General features: G+C 44.5%; 1 protein-coding gene across 1 annotated transcript in view; it reads left to right on the top strand.

Moving 5' to 3' along the window:
* ARRDC1 (arrestin domain containing 1) overlaps nt 1-19,707 on the top strand; it is a 568,041-nt gene that overhangs the window by 384,412 nt on the left and 163,922 nt on the right. Inside the window, exon 5 of the mRNA XM_069609715.1 lies at nt 13,729-13,911. Within this exon, the coding sequence (XP_069465816.1) occupies nt 13,729-13,911 (183 nt within the window). The remainder of the gene's footprint in view (nt 1-13,728; nt 13,912-19,707) is intronic.

Here is a 19,707-nt window from a genome sequence, read left to right as displayed (position 1 = left end):
AAGGTAGATGCCTAATGTTTTAACTTCTTTGGCAACTTGTATGCAGTTCCCATCTATGATGAAGGAAGAGTAGTTTGAGCTTAGTTTTTTGATGAGGGGTGCGGTGCCTAGGATAAGAAGCTCAGTTTTATCATCGTTCAGGCATAGGCCATGGGTTGCCATCCATGCCTGAACGATGCTGTATATTTTGTTCACCATTGCTAGATCTTTTTCGTAAACCCCTGTGAGTGGGAGGAGGATCTGGGTATCGTCAGCGTAGTTGGTATACCTGATACCCAGATGGTCCAAATCATCAAACAGGGGCTTAGTGAATATGTTATATAGCGTTGGTGAAACGCATGATCCCTGTGGCACACCGCAGGTAATAGGGATGGGGTCTGCAGCTGCTATAGGTGAGAAAACCCTCATGGTGCGGTCACTGAGGAAGGATTGTATCCATGCTATAGCCTCAGTGGAGAAGTGTGCTGCTGAATCTAGGTGGTTACATAGGACTTTATGGTCCACTAAATCAAAAGCGGCCGATAGGTCTAGTAGCAGGAGGAGTGCTGGTTTTCCAGAATCTCTTACTTTGTCTATTTGGGCTTTCAGGTCAATCAATGCAGTTTCTGTACCGTGAAGAGGGCGGAAGCCAGATTGTCGGGAGCCTAGTAGTTGGTTTTGTTCCAGGAAGCTCTGGATTTGTATATATGCCACCTTGTCCAGTATCTTCAGAAGGAACGGTACCGTAGTAATAGGTCTATAGTTAGTGGGTATAGTGGGGTCTAGAGTAGCCTTTTTTAAGAGTGGGAGCACCCAGGACTCTTTTAAGTTACTGGGGATAATGCCTGTGGTAAAGGAGGCATTAATTAACTTGGTGATAAATGGTGCTAGATCTCGTGCGGCATCTTTGATGAGTTGTGCTGGACATAAGTCTCCTTTGCAGTTGGACGGTTTTAGACCGAGTATTACTTTCTCTACTTCTAGTATGGAGACTTTGGAGAAGTGGAATTGCGTAGTGGGTTTGGAGTTAGGAAGTGTCTTGATCGGCGGTAATATATTGGGTGCTAGGGTCTCACGTTTTAGTTCTATTTTCTTTTGGAGGTTTCGGACTTTGTTAGAGAGGGCTTGCTGGATTTCGGAGCACCACTTTTTATCTTTAAGACAGTTGTCTTGAGGTGTTATTGGGTTTTCCAGTTCTCTGAGTATGGTGAACAGTTCTTTAGTACTTGATTTGGCTTGTGTGATTCTGTTATTGTAGGTCTCTTGTTTAGCTAAGATGATTTCTTTTTTGTAATGAGAAGAGATTTTAGCTAATTTCAGTTTATTTTCTGGGCTGGGGTTAATTTTCCATGTATTTTCCCATTTCCTTTTTTCTAATCTCAGATTTTTTAAGAGAGGGGTGAACCAGTTGTTCAGGTGGTTCTTTGGCTTGCTGTTTCTGAGCTTGAGTGGTGCGATGTTGTCAAGAGTTTTGTTCATGATATTGTTAAATTCTTCCACTAGGCTGTTAGGGTTAAGGTTGTCAGGTAGAGCGTCCAAAGTGGGCATGATGCCAGTCATAGTTCTCTGACCACTACTACTTCCATCAAAGCGAACTTTGTTTTTATTTTCTCCCCAAGTTTCAAGTCCTTCTAGTACAGCAAGGGAGCGCAGTGCTTCACCCCTGCCTTTCGTTCCTAAAATTAAGCTTTGTGTTCTTGAAGAACTAGCTTATATTAGATTTCTAAAGCAAACATTTCAATTGTTTGTACCATGCGAAAAGATTCTACATGGAGGCAATAAAAGAGCAAATATTCACTTTCAGAAAATGTTACTCCTCATAGGACTTCTTGGGCAATTTCTTAACTAGCAGGTACGGGCATTCAAATTCAGTCCTTCAAACACTACATTTTGGCTATTTCCACTAACACTCAATGTGTTCTTCTTTCAGAGACCTTTGAATCCACGGAATTAAGTCGTCCCTTCTCCCCAAGGGGGCGACATCCACTTGGGACTAGGGAGGTCAGCTTGCTACACAATATACTCCCTAGGGGACAGTGGTGACTGCCCCCACCCCCTGCTTTGGGGGGTGGAGGGGAACAAGGCATCCCCAAGCAGGATTACTTCCACATATCCCTATTCTGCTGACTCTCCAATCCTTGCAGGAGATATGGTGGTAGAACCTTGTGATAATGTGCAGAGCACTTTATATGGGGTTGGCTTGGTTTCTGACTCTGTTTTGGTCACGTCCCTACCTGAAGACCAGGACCAATGGTGCCCTCTCACATTTCAGCAAGGAACTGAAAAGACTCGGGGACCCAAGCAGGATAGCAGATTTATTGGCTGGAGCAAGGCAGTCTGCAGACTATCCCTCACAGCACCCTAGAGACTGGACCAAATAGAAGGTGTGGTGGGCGAAGAGCCTGTGGAATGCTGCAAAGGCCAGAGAAGAGGCATGCAGGCAGGAAGAAAGAAATGCTACAGGCACAGCTTCCCAACGTACCAGAAACGAGACGCTGAAGTCCTGTCCCCGACAACAGTAGGGACCAAGGCTTTACTGCAAGTATGTCTGACTTGCGGTTTCGCCGCCAGGGGAGACTCGGCCTTCCCTGCCATACACCGCCCCAAGGAAACTGGTATTTAGCTGGCGATTGGAAATGGGTGCACAACTAAGAAGCCTGCAAGGGGCCAAAGCTGAAAATGACCCACAAAGGGTTACCATATTAAGAGTACCCTGGGAAGGGGAGAGTCCAGAGAACAAAGACACAAAAGGGGCCAAAAGTGAAAAGGACCCAGGGGGAGTGAAAGGAAATGAAGGGGCCTGCAAAGTGCTTGCTACCAGCGAGAATATCCCAAATCTGAGGCAAACCTAGCATGAGAATCCTAAAGCCAGAAAGGCCGATTAGCCCATGCGAAACTGACAGAACCTCCCCAGCAGTTTAATGCAAATGAAAAAGCCAATAGCCTGAAGCGCCAAATAGTTCAAGCCAAACTAGAAAGGAAAATGAATGATTCCTTTTATCAGAAGGAAATGGACTTACTTTGAGAAGCAAGGCAAATGACATTTTGAATACCAGTTGTTTGTAAATGTAAGAAATGTTGGGACAGTTAATCTTAAGGCCCAGAGTAACCTTTTCCCGGAGTATGAAAAGACTCCAAGAACTGAACTTTGCACCTTTTTATTCAGGCCAGAGAGAACTGGGTGGGGGTCTCTAACAGGCCGCCCGGAGCCAATCCACAGTGAAGCTAACTTACCTAGGCTTGTTAACTTGTTTAATTTTTAGTGGTAGGGCTAGCATAGGATAGAATAGGTTTTGGACAGTATATATTCTATGCGAGACATCCTGACAAGTCTGTTCCCTGTGTCTAACTTACCACAGAGCACATACCCTAGTGGATCTGAACATTTGTTTTCAGCTATTATGCATAAGCCTTTCCAAAAGCTTAGTTTCTTGCAGCTTGGATCTTTTAAATTGGAACACGGCCTTCTTGGTTCCTATTACATCAGCTTGAAAGATGGGCAAACCTCAAGCTCTTATTTAGATCACCCCCCACAGGGAAAAGATTGTACTACTGTCTTTTATCCCCAAGATCTTTTTTTTTATAACCAAGCATTATTAGCTCATCACTGTTCACATGTACAGCTTAGCATTGTTCCAAAATCATCCCAGTACTCACTTCCTCAGCAAAGGAGGGCTTCCACACTTTTTGGTGAGAAACTTGAAATTCTATTGGACAGAACTAAATGATTCAGGAAACCGAACAATCTGTTTAACCTGTAGTGGCCTTTCAACTGGTAACAAAGTGGTGAAGACCAACTCAAGATGGCTCATTTCTTACATTTCCTGAGTTTACACATGATCTGTGCTCAGTCACCGAACATTTCGTACTCATTCCATCAGAGCCAAGGCAGCGGCATTGGCCTTCTAGCAACATATTTTTTCATTAGTGTTTCAGTTTAAACCATAAGCTTCACACTATATTAATACAAAATATATACAGATAATTAAATTCATCATTCAAAATATCGAAGAAAAAGTCACAAATACTAAAAGTGAATGCATCGTACACATTGAAACATTCCCATTGTAGAGATCGCCTGGGCATCACCTGGGCCACTCCTCATGCTTTTGTTAAGCATTACTCTTTGGCTGTGTCTTCTTTGAAGGATGCTTCTTTTGGCCAAAAGTCCTTGCGCAGTCTTCGCTTGAACCCTGGCCATGCATATGCCGTCTCTTCCACCAAGTACTTGGGTCTGCATAGCTGATGTGGTCTCAACTAGTTGGGAAGGAAGGAGAGCAGGGTGCTAGAGTGCAACAAACAAATTCTTAATTGTGATTCTGGTACTCCTGCATGCCCTCAAACACTGTGGCTGCCCTCCCAGTAGTACCTTCTAAGCATATGCTGTGCAGCAACCTCCATGGTTGAAGAAACTAGCATAACCGGGAGGTCAAGGTGACGAACGAGTGGGGCCTGGCACATGGAGGGACGCAAATGTAAACTGGCCACTTTCCGAAGCTCTTACTGTTGCATCCCCTTTTGAAGAAGTTTTTACCCATCCAGCCTATGGTGCAGTCATGCCCACACAGTTGGGAAGGCAGAACATAAAGAACTAGCCATACCAGAAACGCCATGAAGGCAATTTCTTTTCAAACACTGCTTTTCAGGAGGTGCATATCCCATGAGGCAGCACAGTGGGACTGGAAGTCTGTTCAGAGCTCTTTGAAGATCCTTGAACACTTCTGTCCACTGAAGCAGTTTTTTTCCTTCAAATCTTCAGGCTTTTGTTTGTCATTTCCTGTCCTCCAAGTTTTTAATTTTAAAATTGTATGGTTTAGTTTACACCTTTTTATCTATAAAACTAACATTCTTAAACTTTTACCTTCCCTTAAAACTCCAAACCATCAATAAAATCACTATTAATATGTATCATAAAAAGAACACAGCATCTTTCCCTTACTATCCAGTCTTAGACTTCTCTTCCCCCTTCTACATCTGGCCCAGAAAAAAAGTAGAATTCAAATGAATTGTAGATTAACTATGCCCGGTTACATCTAAAAGTATTCCCTTTGCCACAGCTCTTCAATTCTAGACATTCCTCCAAAAAGTGGATTATCCAAAAATAAGAGGGTAGGATTCACCCACAAAAATCCAGGCCCATATGTCTTCTGCCTCCCCAAGTATATATTTTCAATTAGTCTATCAATGTGGCGTGTACGCATGGTAGTCAATCCCATACAAAACAAGATAATATGCTTCATTGTTTCAGGCTTCCCCCTAGGAGCACAGAACCTACAAGTGGCGTCTGGCACCTGGGCATATATCTTCAAGATTTGCCTCGTAGGCTACATAATAACTTGAAATCTCAAACTATGTATACTGTTCACAAGGAAATTGTTTTAGGTAGTTTTGTTAGTGCAGTAAGCATCGCTTCAGTGTCTTTTGCACTAGTTCCGCCTTGTACCCTCCCAAATCTAGTTTGTAGATCTGTTTTCTCTTTTTCTGCATGTCTGCTAAACACCAGCACCCATTTTCCCCATTCTTCTCAAATCATTATGCAGCAATTGTTTTTCCGCCCTTACTCTCTCATTGTAAGCATGGTTATGCACTGGGGCCATGGTTCCATCTATTCTTACTGGTCTAGCAAATTCCAGTAGCAAAGGAGCGTCATTTATATTCTCCTGTTCCCATTGCATGTCGACATTTTCCAAAAGGATGAGGATATTCTGAGATCTCAAGCGAGCTTGAGCAGAAGTTTCCACTACTTTGTTTTTTCATCTATTTTCCATCCTGTAATTCCACCGGCGCCGACCCCCCCCTCGCCTCCCCACCCCAACAATAGTATCAGCACTGCATGATCACTATTTTTGGATCACTTTCATCTCAACCATCTCTCCCAGTATATTCGGAGAGACAAAAATGTAATCAAGGGTTGAAGAAAGGATTACATTTGACCAGGTAGTCTAAGCTGGGATCTCACCTTTGATCTGACCATTGATCATATGAAGGCTCTTTGTGCTCTTCTATTCAGAGAACACCTCTTCATCTACAATTCTTCCTGCTTTATCAATGCATTGGATGTTTATGCCCCCCAATATGATAAAGGAACTCTTGTGTTGTATTTAGAAACTATCTATTATCTCTGATCGATCCTTCACAAAGGTCACCTCCTTAATGGCTAGTGGGTTCCAATAAAGATGAATTATCAGTCCCCATTTATAATCCTTTACCCGATCCTCCTTCAATTTTCACCCAGGGTCTGCAAAAAGGGGTTAGGATTTGTAACCTCAGTCACTTCCATGCCAGACCCATTCTTAATCAACGTCAGGAGTCCCTATAAGCAGGATTCAGGTAGGAGGTATAGCCATCTTGGGAAGGGAATTGTCTCTTGTAAACGGATGATTTCGGTTTCACCCTCACAAATCTTATCAGAGGTTGGATGTCTAAATCCTCTGTTATTCCAATACCCCATCGAGCATGCTTTGTGTTTTTTTTTTTAATTGTTAATTGTTTATAAGAAGCGTGTTGTCAGCGGGGGAGGAGAGGGGAGGGGAGTGGAATCCTTTGGCCAGATCTACATTTTCTCTGGTTCCTCAGAACTTTGTTTTAAAGGAGACCTTCAACAGACCTTTTTGAGAGATCTAGTTGTTTTGGATGGGACCCTCTGCTCCATTCAATGTTCTTTTCTCCCCTTTTATTTCCAAGTTCAGCCCCATTTCCATTACCATCAGAAGTGCCCCAAACTGTTTACTTCCTCCTCCTCGTCTGTGTTAAACTGAGAGGTCTAGTAGGTCTTCGCCCTCCTCCCGCATACTGTTTTCTTTCTGGGAGGATGCAGTATCATAGATAGTTTTCTGTTGATACTCTTTTTTCAGAACAGGCTTTGACTTCATTGGGGAAGGAACATTCTACTCCTGCATATCTAAGGGGGGGTGGCATTCTAATATTTCTTTAAAAATTATTTGCAGCTTTCGATTTCCTTTTTTTATCGGAGGAAGAGTTTTAGTTTTATTTTCATCTCTAACATTTGTATTTGTTTCCCTCTTCTTTTTTCAAACATATGATAAGCCGGAGTGACATTAGGGGGATTAAACTTTCTTTATCCCCTAGATTTTTCGGTTTTCCAAAGTTGTTCCTGCTTGAACTGTCACCCCTTCCTTTATGCCTTTTTTCTGCAATATATGTGGCCTCACAATTGCAGTTTCCTCTTTTCATACCATAGCAGGGCCCTTTCATTGCTATTTTCAAGGGGGTACAATTACTTTACTTTTTTCTACAAGATCTCGTCTTCCTTTCAGATTTGTTGAAGATTGTAATGGATTCATAGATGGTATTCGAGTGGCGGTATTCAGGGTAAAGAGGGGTTCCATTTGTTTCCTGTAAATTGTCTTCATCAATGACGTAAATATCAAATTCTTTTTCTAAACATTCAGCCTCCAACGCATTTTTAATAATTTTTTGAACTTGGCTGGAGGCCACTACCTCCTGATCTACTCTTGCTTGCAATGAAGTTACAAACATTTCAACATATATTAACACTGAATCATTACGAGCAGTGTGGCCTGATCTTTGAAGCTCTCATTCATTGTTTAATATCAATTTATAAAGAGTGAGATCATTAACCTGGACATCAAGCTGTTTTTGTGTATTTAGAGCCACTGACGTTAAGGGGTTCCACTTGTCTTAGTTAATTTTCGTAGTTGAAGGTACAGATAGTCTAGCTTCTGGGTCCACTTGGTCTCTATTGTCCGCTTTTATATTTATCGTAGAAGACATTTGCACATGTTCTGCTTGTTACTTGTTAGGAGTCTCCGTACTCAACCCCTGTACTCTGAGAATTTAGCATTCGTTGATCTTCAATGTGGTGGGTATACATGTCCTTGCTCCTTTTACAGGGGAGATCTTGGTCACCTTTTTTGGACGATGCATTCGGTATATTTCCCAAAATTTCTTTAATCTGAGCTATATCTCTTGCCAATCTTTGAGCCATCAAAGGGGGATTTTCTATTGCTTCTGTTTTTTGCAGCAGTCAGTCTGGTGACGTCTATTTCACACTGGCTGTGAATTTTGCCTGCTCGGCCAGTGCAATTTTTGCCATGTTATTCAATGGGTTAGAGGAATTCTCTACCTGCTCAAATCTCTCATTAGTGTCCACTTTCATCATACAAAGCGGTGAAACGTTTTCTGTTAGTGATTTTGTTGCTTAATATTATATTCAAGCGTCTTGCATGTCTCTATCTCAGGGTTGTTAACTTCTAAAATGTCCGCGTCCATTGAGTGCAATGTTGATTTCCTCCCAAGTATGAGCTTGTGTTGAATCAAAGTTTTATCTGAGTCATCCACGTTGATTTTTTTGAATTTTTTTACGGGATCAGACATGCTGCTGCTGACAAGGATTATTTTTCTTCATTATTGCGGCAGGGCAAGGGCGCGGTGTTCAGCGCATTCCCCGGAGGGAATCCTAATTTCCTGCTTTGGCCACGCCCCCCTGGGCTTACCAGCGCCTTCCCAGCCCCGCAGCGGTGAAGCCCACGGCGGGCAAGGGCGCGGTATTTAGCGCCGCATGGTGTTTGGCGCAGCTGGGGTTGGAAGCCACGAGGGACGACTGGACACGGGACTCTGAATTCGGAGGTGAGCACGGGAGGAGGACCGCGATGGAGGCGAGTGGTGGGCCCTTCCAAAAGTTTCAGGAAACGGTAGCCTTACAGGAACCAGTTAGGGTGCAGCCTACTACTGACCCCATATCCCCGTTCCTATTCTGCCACCCACCCATTAGCCATGAATCACCCATGCAGAAATGTCAACACAAGACGTTGGTATTAAGGAGACCGCGCCCTCACAGGGGGGGCACCCTCAACCACCACAACAGGCATTATTAGGGGGACCATTGGGACATCTGCCGGTTCATTTGCCACCAAGTCGATCTTCGTTCAGCCCTTGTCTAAGCCTGGCATTTCAGGAGTGTCATTTAATCTGTCCCAAGCAACGGCCCAGCAGCACCTCGGGAGCTAAGATTCTCTGTTTAACCACCAAGGTCTACGGTCTGAACCACCTCAGGATGCCAGCGCAGCTAATGGTGGCAAACCGGAACGAAGTCCATCTTCTAACCAAACTACGGTTGTGGTCCCAGCTACTACCATTGATCTCCTCACCCATGGAACCCCCACACCCCCCAGCTCTTGTGACATCTCTCCTGGCTGTAGGGGACAGACTGACACAAACTGCCCAAAGGGGCAATCCTCCCTCAAGCTCCCATAAGTTTGTGGAGTGATATACTCTAGTCTACAAGTTCAGGGGCTAGCCCCCCCTTCTGTGTGACCCCACTCCGGATGGTCGAGGTCTTTAATCAAACTACTGCTCCCAGCCCAATCTGACCTTTGACCAATTCACCGAGGAGGTGCCCTTCCATAGGGGGTGTGTGTGTGTGTACCCAAGTTCTGGTGGAACTAGCCATCATTAAAGATCTGCTACAAACCCTGCTAGAGGCCCAAAGTAAGGGGTGGAATTACCCAGGAGGAGGAGCCCATGATCACCACCCCTGCTGCCGAAGGGCACAAGTTTCCACCCCTGGAAAGTTCCCCGGAAAGTCTACCTGTACAGGTTCCCCAGGTACTGACAACCTCCAAAGGGACTGCGTTCACCAAAACCTGGCTCAGGCCTCTGCCCCCAAGGGCTCCAATTGTACCGAATCCAAAGCCGTGGGTTTGTGTAAGTCGGGGGTCAGCACAAGCTGCCTGAACAAGGAAAGCCCAAACGCACTATAGTCTTTTCTCCAGGGGGTGCCCACATTGGCAGTAGACAAGGAGCCAAGGGACGCGATACTCACCAAATGTTTATTTTGATTGAAAACCTCTGGAGGTTGCCCATTTGTACGTACAGAGGCTTTGGCGGGGTGCAGCAGAATCATAAGTATGTGCAAAGAACACCCTGGACAGTATCAAACTGACTTTTTGGGATCGGAGTACAGCGCACAGGGTGTTGGGAGGTTATGAACGGGCAGGCCAGACATCGAAGAGCGGGATTTCAATCGGTATTGCCCATTTTCTCAGCTCTGTTGCCCCTTTCAGATCTACCATAGCAAATATTGGGGCCTTCTCTAGCAACAGCCCCCCTTTCAGGGGCTAATCTGACTACCTTGGGCCTGAGGCGCCATGCGTATTGGCGGAGGCAAGGAGATGGTGGGACCAGATTATTGGCGCAAAGAACTGTTTAGGGTTCCCAATGGAGGGGGTGGATTGTTTGTACTGCCCAGTTGTTTCCTTTTTTGTTGATTTTTTTTTTTGCATTTTTGTATCAGAATTGTACCCTAATTTCTAGAATTGTTTTTGTAGGATGTACTTTGATGGTCTTTTTTTGGTGTTTGACTGACTTTTCATTATTTTGGCCAGCCCGCCACACTCCAAACCCTCAGTTTTATCTTCTTTCCACAACCTAACATCTTGTAAGAGCAGTTGGGATTTCATTCTATTTGCCCAGCTCTTAATCGAGTGGGAGAAACTGGGGTCAAATCGGTTTTTCCCTTTTCCTTTCATGCTCTTGGAACCCTTGTCCTCTTCTGAATGATTATTTGGCACCTCTTACCCCAGGGCATCAATACCACCTCCCCTCTCGCCCAGACATCTATGAGAAAGAATAGGAACAGTGGTGAGCTCGGGGTAGTTTGCAAGGCCTCCTCTAATAAATTCCAGGTGAGGTCAAGTGAAACTTTTAATGTCTTTTCTTAGCACTCAACCTACTACCTGGTGCTAAGGGGTGCTCCAAATATTAAAGATGGCAGCGGTGCACCCTTGTGGACTTGGCAGCAGGAGTGAGCGTAATCACCTTCCACACTGCCCACAAGAAACACTCTCACTTGGCGACACTCCACGTCGGAGACCGTTTTTTCAGCTTTCTCGAGGTACATCGCAGCAATAGAACAGGACGACAATCTGCAGCAGGGAATTCCAAACGCACAAAACACTCCGTCACACTCTGCTTTTTTGTATTCCTGCTTTATCAGAACTTTGGCTGTTTAAATTGGGAAACAGTCACTTTTTGATATTTGCTGGCTATGTAGAGGGGATGAAATTTGACAAACCCAACATGGCATCTGTATGACTGTTTGCCAGACAGCAATACTATTGAGGAATGTCCTATTGGTCAAGCAATGTTTCATCAGAAGTGTAGATGAAGAGGGGATCAGGCACAGGGTGAGGCTGGGCTCCACCTCCAGCAAACTTCCCTCTGACTCCCAGCCAAAAAGGTATAGAAAATGTTTTAAGGAGGGCTCGGGCAGGGCCAATTCAGATACCCCTGTGGGTTACTTGGACCATACTTGACATCAAGATCACCACTATGACCACCACTCAGGTCGCGGTTTGCTCAATGTCTTAAGTCCTTCTTTGCGTTGACCTTCTCACTGTCTAGCAGATCGGGTATCCCCTCAATGCAGACCCATTACGTGTAGAGAGCCTCTGTTGCGAATTTCAAAGGAAAACTGCAGGAAGAAGTCAAGTCGACTTCTCACCAACTGATGAGCATATGGGCCTGGAACCTCCAATAATACATGTTACTAGTCTTAGCAAGGTCAATACCAAGAGGCCTTCCTCCTAAGGCATATCTCACATCCTAGGTATCCTGCAACCTAAATGAACCCTTCACCTCTTAGGGGCGCATAACACTAGTGTGCTGATGCTACCTTTTTAGATTAATCCGACTATTCCCCTGCTTTGCTATCTCCACATCCAGTCAAAATTTCACTAACAGATGTTATAACCTTCTCAGAAGTTCAAGGGTTTCATGAAGCTCTGAATTTTGGTGTCAACACGCAGAGACTTCTATAGCCTATGCCTGTACATTCCAGAGAACGGCAAATGCCTTCAAACTCACTACTTCCTACGCTGTTGAAATGGATTAACAATTTCATAGCACCCGGAAAACTCGCAAGTAAGTCCTCAGAATCCAAACATGTATTTCTTAGAGCTCTGCCACCAGACTCTTATTGTATCAGCATCCAAGAAAGCCTTTCCGGTTTTCTAGCCTTCTGCTACTGTGGACAAAAAAACTGCAGGATGGATTCGCTGAGCAAGATATGCTTAAACCGAGGCACTAGGTTCCAAGCTGATGGCTCCTTAGCCTTACTATACAAGGTATTACTTTTCTCTCTAGGGGTCCGTGTTGAGGATGATGGAATTCCTAATGAGAAAATACTTTCTAGAAATTGTAAAGGACAGCCTGGTTCAAACCAAGTCATCAGTGCCTCCAGAGATGTGGAAGATCTAGCCAGTAAAGAATATGGCCATGGTTTCACATAAAGTTGACACACTTGGGACAGACTCATGCGGTTAAAGATTGACTCTCTCGGAAGGTAGCTGGCTCAGAGGTCTTTTGGGATCTTGCTAGCCTGCTGCAGTCCCTCACCACAGGAATGGTATGCTGGAATCCAAAGTCTGACCACGCTGCTCCTCTGGGCCTAGTGATGCTCTCCTAGGTCACACCAATGTCTACTGCTCCGGTGGATTGTCTCATACTGCCAGAACAGAATTTGAGCAGTCTTTCACCCTGTATTGGTGTCTGTCTGACCCTGGCCTAACAGTCATGGGTAGTCTTGAACTGGGGGCCTGTGCCTCCTACAGCAAAGCCTGTCATCAGCCTTGTTGTCCTCACAGATTCTTTATCCCGAGGTGGCTGTGGTGTTGCAAGTCTGAGTCTGGGGCTTAAGTTAAAAATTAGCTACATTAGCGGGCAAAAGGCACCAGATCCTGGATCGGGAGTCCTCTTGGCAGTAATCTAGGCCCCAAGGACTTGTAGTCTGGAGGACTTTCTGGGACTTTGCTACAGCGAGTTCTTGACACTAACGTTTTCTTAATACCTGCTTCTAATAGGCTGAACTATCAAAAGTGTAGCAGTAGCCCTGGCCTTCCAAAGTGTTAAACTTGTTGCTTAACGTATTTCTATTCGCCTAATGCTAGTGAAACTATCCTCTTCCCCCATCACCCTTACCACCACACACACACACACACCTTAGCCATTTGCAGTGTCCACGTCTTTGCTAAACTGAATTTTCACATGAAGCGGTAGGTAACCTATTTTGGTGTCCACAAACTGTTTTATTGTTAAAGTGACTTTACTTAACATTATTGATAATTGATAATTTTACGAATGGCCTCTGTTAATAAATGGTAAATTATTGTACTTGCCTAAATGGACCCCTGTCCCTTAAACTTTGCGCTCTAAGCCTAATTGCTCAGCCACTCCACCATTGAGAATTTGGTGAAATACTTCGAAGTGAAGGCCGAAATATGTGTCTGAGTTGCCTAACATTTAGTTGCTGGGTTGCTCTTGTTGCTGGGACCAGACGGATGCGCAAATATTTCTGTTAATGGTACAGTGAGCTGAAACTTTGTTCTACTGACCACCTTTAGTGGGATACATCCCATAAACGGCTGATTGGATCCCTCTGTTTTGAATAGAGGCGCCCACCCTTTGTACATTACAAATGCTTTAGTGTGGGATTTTTGGAACCCTCTACACAGTACCATACAATTTGCCTTTCCTCATTTGTTGCATTTGCTCAAATATTTTCAGTGCTGTTTATGAATTGCATCTGAAAAGAATTGTGGGAATCTTTGTCTGACTGGATTCTAAAAATGATACTTTTGACACATTACATCAGTTGCAGCTTCCTACTTGTAATGTCTGCATTTTGAAAGTGTCAGCCCTAAAATGCTTTCTGTAACTCATAAGGTGACCTTTTACGTACTAACTGGTGCAATATTATTTTCTCCACAGCAGCCAAACACAGCATCCATCTCCAAGAAGTTTAGCTACAAGTTAGTGAAGACTGGGACTCTGACACTTTGTTTGACTTCTGATCTAAAAGGATACGTTGTGGGGCAGGTTATAAAGCTGCATGCAGATATTGAGAACAAGTCTGGGAAGGATACTGGGTCAGTCATCGTCAGCCTTATTCAGGTAGGAAAAATTGTTGGAATGGTTTGATTGGTGTGGGGAGCAGCTGCTCACCTGGTTTTAAAGCTGTTCAGTTGTATTATGTGTTGAAATTGTTTCAAAGTAGAGCTGTTGACTTATGCTATTTGCTAAAGTAATGTGAGGAAGTATTCTGCAATCTATCAGTCTGTGCTTTCAAAGGAAACAATGGTTGATCAAATTTCTCAATTTTATTTTTTCAAATCCAGTCTGAAAATTCGGTTCTGTATAATGTCCCCGCAAAAACTTCTCCTGACAAAAAAGTCTGTTTTTCAGAGACATAACATTGAACATGCGGGGAACACCACCGCAACACTTTTTCTTTTTTACAAGGGGAGAAGTGGACATCCCTGCAACCCATCCCCATGCATAACGTCACCATATATGTTGCCAATGGCTTTTCCCGGTGACATTATGTATGGGGACATTATTACCAGATACCAAAAATTCTTGATTTTAATATTGTTTCCTTCATACTACTACCATGTTGTTTCCTAGGCAACTACTCAACCCAGGTTTCGTTTCTGAAACCTGAATCCCACACAACAACCACTTTGTACGGAGCGTCAGACCCTGGTTGGTGCTTTTTGGAGGGATTTATGTGTTACTTTGTTATCCAATCAGTTTTTTGAGCCGGTCTGGAACTAGTGCACAGTCTTTGTGTTCAAGTCCTTTAATTGTTTCTGGTGGGACGAACCAAGGGGTTACACCCCTTCTCACCAAAGAAACATTGCTCCAGTAATTAAGTCACAAATACAATTCTACTGTGACGAGGCCACCCGAGGATGTGCACTACTACTACTACTAGTTGCCTGATGACTGAGAGTAACCATCCAATAAAAAATTGAAGAGAAACGTAGCAGCTGCAGTCGTGGATGTAGCAGCTGCAGTCGTGGATGTAGCAGCTGCAGTCGTGGATGTAGCAGCTGCAGTCGTGGATGTAGCAGCTGCAGTCGTGGTAGTGTGAAGTCAAGAAGTGGTAGCATTGGAGAGGGCTTGAGAGGTTGCGGAAGGTGAACAATGGAGGAACCAGAAGTCAATGAAAGTAAAATGCTTTCAACCGGCCCGCGATAACGAAAGACAGGAGCCCAGCATCTGAATGCAAACAGCATTCATGTCTTAAACATGAAACGTTTAATATCAGAAGGCTGGTACTTGAACGTTGACGGTGATCCTAATTCCAGACAAGGCTTCACCAACTTGGGTGCGCACTGGTATCCAGATGCAGGTGGCGTTTGGAAAGGAAAAGATCACCAGCTTGCGGGAAGCAAGTCCGACATCTGAACGCGGAGAGTGTTCAAATATGCAAAGTGGGTAGTCTGCAGGCCATATCTGAGATAAAGTATCCCCACACCGAGAACATCTCCTAACCCACAAGTGACCAGTACCAGAACAATGGTCTGGGAAAGGCGAATAAACTGCCCAGACAATGCGGGTCTTGGAGATCAGGTTTTGGTGGCGCCGAGCAGAGAAGAGAAACCACAACTTGGAATATCGGTTGAACGGAGAGCAAATCCTGCTGAATCCAAACGTACCAGGCACTCTCCTGTACAGGTACGGCATGGGGGGGAAAAGAGGCAGTTGGACGGTCTAACAGAACCATGAGATTGTTATGAAGGGGTGAGCATTAACCGAAGATTGTCTTATAACTAAGCCCCCAAAAGAGCTTTAGTATAGTTCATAGTGATGGGGCTAGTGATAAATGTTTTCCAAGCCCCATTATTTGAATAAAGGTCTTGATAACCTTTACATGCTAAATTCCACTACCTATGTCTGTCTCATAAGTCAGACGCCTCACACTGGCTTTCTTCCTTTCCTCACCCTTTAGTAATTGGCTAAGGAAGTCTGGTGTCCTTCTTTTTTTAAACATCTCTTAAGTTTTATTTTAACATGAACATCGAGGAAAAAGAACAAATCCCCTTGCCCCTAGCCCCCTTTCCCCCGGGCGATTTTCTCCTTCTGTCCAGGGTCCTCCCGGACGAGTTTAGTAGTCCTACAGTAGGTCCAAAATCGTAAGGTATTGGGGGCACCAGATTATTCTAAAATCGCCCCTTAGGAAGTCAAGCGTCTCTCCCCAATCCCCTGCAAATTTTGATAAGTCCCCATTCACTGCATAGGTCGCCCACTCCAGAGCAACTGTATCCCAAACCCTCTGAAGCCAGTCATGAAAGGTCGGGACATTAATACTACTCCATCTCTTGGCAATTAATGTCATGGCTGCAAGTGTCAGTATCACTATCGCTGTTACTCTCTCTGCTGCGCGGTTCAATTGTTGTCCCGCCGACCTGCAGTCCCGGCAACACCAATTCCGGAGATCTGCTCCCTTCCTTCCCAAAAGCCTGATCTTGCCCCTTGCGAACCTCCTCCCAAAAGGGGACAATTTTCAGACACCTCCACCAAATACGTTCGACAGTACCCTCTTGCCCACATCCTCCAACATTCCCCTGATATCTCTGGATACATCTTGTGTAGAGCTGCCTGCGTGTAATGCCACCCGTATATTTTAAGCCAGGCCTCCTGTGTCCCTTCCTTTTTGTCTTGTCATCCATCTCTTGCTTCTTCGCTCTGCCTTCTCCCATCCACCTTCATCAATTCCCTGACCCTCCCTCCCCACTCACCCCTGCCAGCTCGTTCGGTTCTCATTGGTCTGTGCCCCCCATGTAATCCGAACAGATGCATTTCAGAGACTTCCCAGGGCAGCCGCAAAGGGCAGCTCCCATTATCTGTTTGCCCTTGAGAGCCAACGCCAGGCCTCACAACCTTCCAGCAACGACGAGGCAAGTATTACTCTTTCACTGTTAGAGATATTGTTGACCAAAGACATGATAATACTCTGCTTTTGATACTACATGCTTACACTTCACTACTATAACTGAGCCTTGGATTGCATGTAGCTGTGATTTTTGACTTTGGCCTTGTATTGCATCTATCCATGACGTTAAGTTTAGCCTTGTAATGCATCTAGCTGTGATGGATAAAATTTGGTCTAGCTGTACAAAAAAGTTCTCTCCTGCTTCACATACCTTACACAGCAGTTATTCCATTAGAATGCAGCTATCCCCCACAGTAAAATTCAGCCTAGCTGCACACATACCTCTCAAATACTCTCTGCGACCATCCACTTGCATATTAATCATGGGTGGCTAGCAGGGACTTGACCACACCTACCTTTTGTACGGGCTTAAATGTGCACACCCATTCTATAACTCTAGTGAATTTGCCATACTGGGACTTCAGTCCCCCAAGGCCATTCAACTTAGTGCGTTGAGACCTTACCAATGGTGACGGGCACAATACAAATGGCCATCACAAAGTGTCTGAGGGTTCACTTCTCAAACGCAGTTTATCGGAATCCCGGTTTTATCAACCATTTTAAGACATTTTGCTGTCTTTGGAAAGGGCGAGTGAGCATTGTTAGAAGAAAGAAGCTCTCATATTATGTTGATGAATTAAGGATCCATATGCCATGACAGTGCATCACAAGCTATTTGTTGGACAAGACTCTAACATTAAGGAATTTGATTTTTGATTTGAAGTTATGCACTTATGGGAATATCGACAGGTCAATAGTGTAAGGACTCTTTGACCGAACTTCTTACTCACAAAATACAAAGACTGCAGCATCTCCCGGTGTTCTGCGAGAAAGAAGTCGAGATGACACAAGTCTGTCATTGAACAAAGCATCCATATCAGTTGAGTGGATAGCCTAAAATCTGAAGTTTGAAACGCAAGTGAAGAAAAGTAGAAGGGAAGTATCAAGAGTAATGTTAGACTGAAGTACAGTTAGAAATTTGGAAACTGCATTAAATGCAAGAAAGGGGACCACACTGAAGTGTCCTAAGAGCTGGAAATGAAAGAGGAAGGCTTTCCCCATCCATGTCCATAAGTATTGTTGATGTTCACTTATTTAGGACAAAAAATGTTCTTGTGCCGTGATGAATGCCTTTAAGGAAAATTATAAGGGCACTCTATGAAGAGAGTAGACTTCTAAGCAACAGGCTTAAACACATCACTGTCAACATCTTGTTTTTCCAAAAAATTACATTGTATAACAATTGCAGTATAGTCTGAAACTTAAATCATGGAGGCTATTATTGTATTTGGCTTTTCAAATGGATTGTCCTCCCACATATTCCTCATTCTTTGATCATTTCCTTCCAGTGGCAGCTGCTTCGGAAATTTTCTCGGTAGAGGGCACCGTGCATTGTCGACCCGATGCCCCTTGACGGCCACCATCTGCTCTAGAGCATGACTTAACAGATGGTCTACATAGCATGCACTGCACCCATTACTCCAGTTTCGTTTTTCTGCTGGCAGTTCACTTTGGATACAGTGTGGTTTTTTTTTCTTTTTTTTTTCGTTCTTTTACTGTTACTTCGATAATGTCGAAATACATGGATTGTGAGGCCAAGATGTCGTTCACAGGCCCACACCGCGTTTGCATCTGGTGTCTTGGGATCTAACAGAAAATGGCAGATTGCAGTTTGTCAATCCATGTCAGGAAAGGGCTGAAGGAGAGGAATGGAATCCTTGCTGCGGGTAGGCCCCTCCATAAGGCATCAACGCCATAGAAGAAAAGATCTTGGGACGAGCTAAATTCGAAGGGAGCGTCTCCGCCGAGTAAAGCGTTTTAAAAAAGCACTCTTGTACTCATAGCGGCTCCCATAGCTCGTCTTCTTCGTCCCGAAAAAGATCTAAGAGGTGTGCCGAAGTGCCTCCTGTGATTCCTCTCCCAACCACTCAACAACCGGGTAGTTCAGCCTCTAAGGTGGAGTGGGCGTCGTTTCATCTTCAAATGTTGAGAATATTTCAGAAGGTGGCTCCAGCCCCTTCGAGGGAACTGCTGAAGGGACACAACCCTGTCGCGCCTACCAAGGCTGATAAGGTGTCTAAGGAGGTTAAAGCTTGTGCGCCCTTACGCTTGGGCTGAAAAGTGTTGAGCCTTCGAAGTCTTGAGTCGAGGAGAGGCCTAGACCTCTTCCCTCTAAGTCTGTCGATTCTGAGGGTGAAACCTTCAGAGTCGAAGCCATTGACACCTTCAAAGGAAATGGAAGAGTTTTAAGCCCTTGTCCAAAAAAGACTAAGTCACGATTTGTTTTCTGAGAAGGCAGACTTCAGATCATTTGGCCTAGAATATGGGACACCAAATGTTCGGAGGCTCTAGTGTCTGAGGAATCCAGAATGGAAAACCTATGGCAACTTGAAGAGTGCAAGTGGTCTTGAGACCTCGCTTGAGGTAGATGTTGCTACACCTGACCGAGCTGAACATGCTCAAGCATCATATAGACAGCTGATGAATAGGGTCACAGAATACCTTGGATTGGGAGTCCTGCTACAGTGTATCAGCAGGACGACCCCACTGATATATTATTATACAATGGTCCACAAAAAGATCCAATCTTGCGCTTCCATTCTGCCTTGCAGAGGAGAGTTGAGGCAAACTGGGAGACCCCAGACACTAATCCAGCTGTTAATAAAAACTTTACAAGGAAATATAAGCCTTCTAGTACGGACCGAAACCTTCTCTGAAAACCCCATACCCCTGAGAGTTAAGTTGTACAAAACGCTGCCAAGTCCACATCCAGAGCAGCTGGTTATCAGACTATCCCTCCCGATAGGGATGATAAGCACTTTAACAGCCTATCAAAAAGGGTATTTTCGGCCAGCAAAATGGCCCTCAAGTCTACAAATACTAATGCGCTTTGGCCAAGTTCACCCATACATTGAGGTATATAATGTCTATGGCAGCTGATCATATTCCAGTAGATGAAGAAAGAGGTC

This window comes from Ambystoma mexicanum, chromosome 8, assembly GCF_040938575.1.
Source record: "Ambystoma mexicanum isolate Mex_15411 chromosome 8, UKY_AmexF1_1, whole genome shotgun sequence".
Classification (NCBI taxonomy): Eukaryota; Metazoa; Chordata; class Amphibia; order Caudata; family Ambystomatidae; genus Ambystoma; species Ambystoma mexicanum.
Note: the sequence above shows the minus strand (reverse complement) of the source record. Positions and strands in the feature narration are given on the sequence as shown.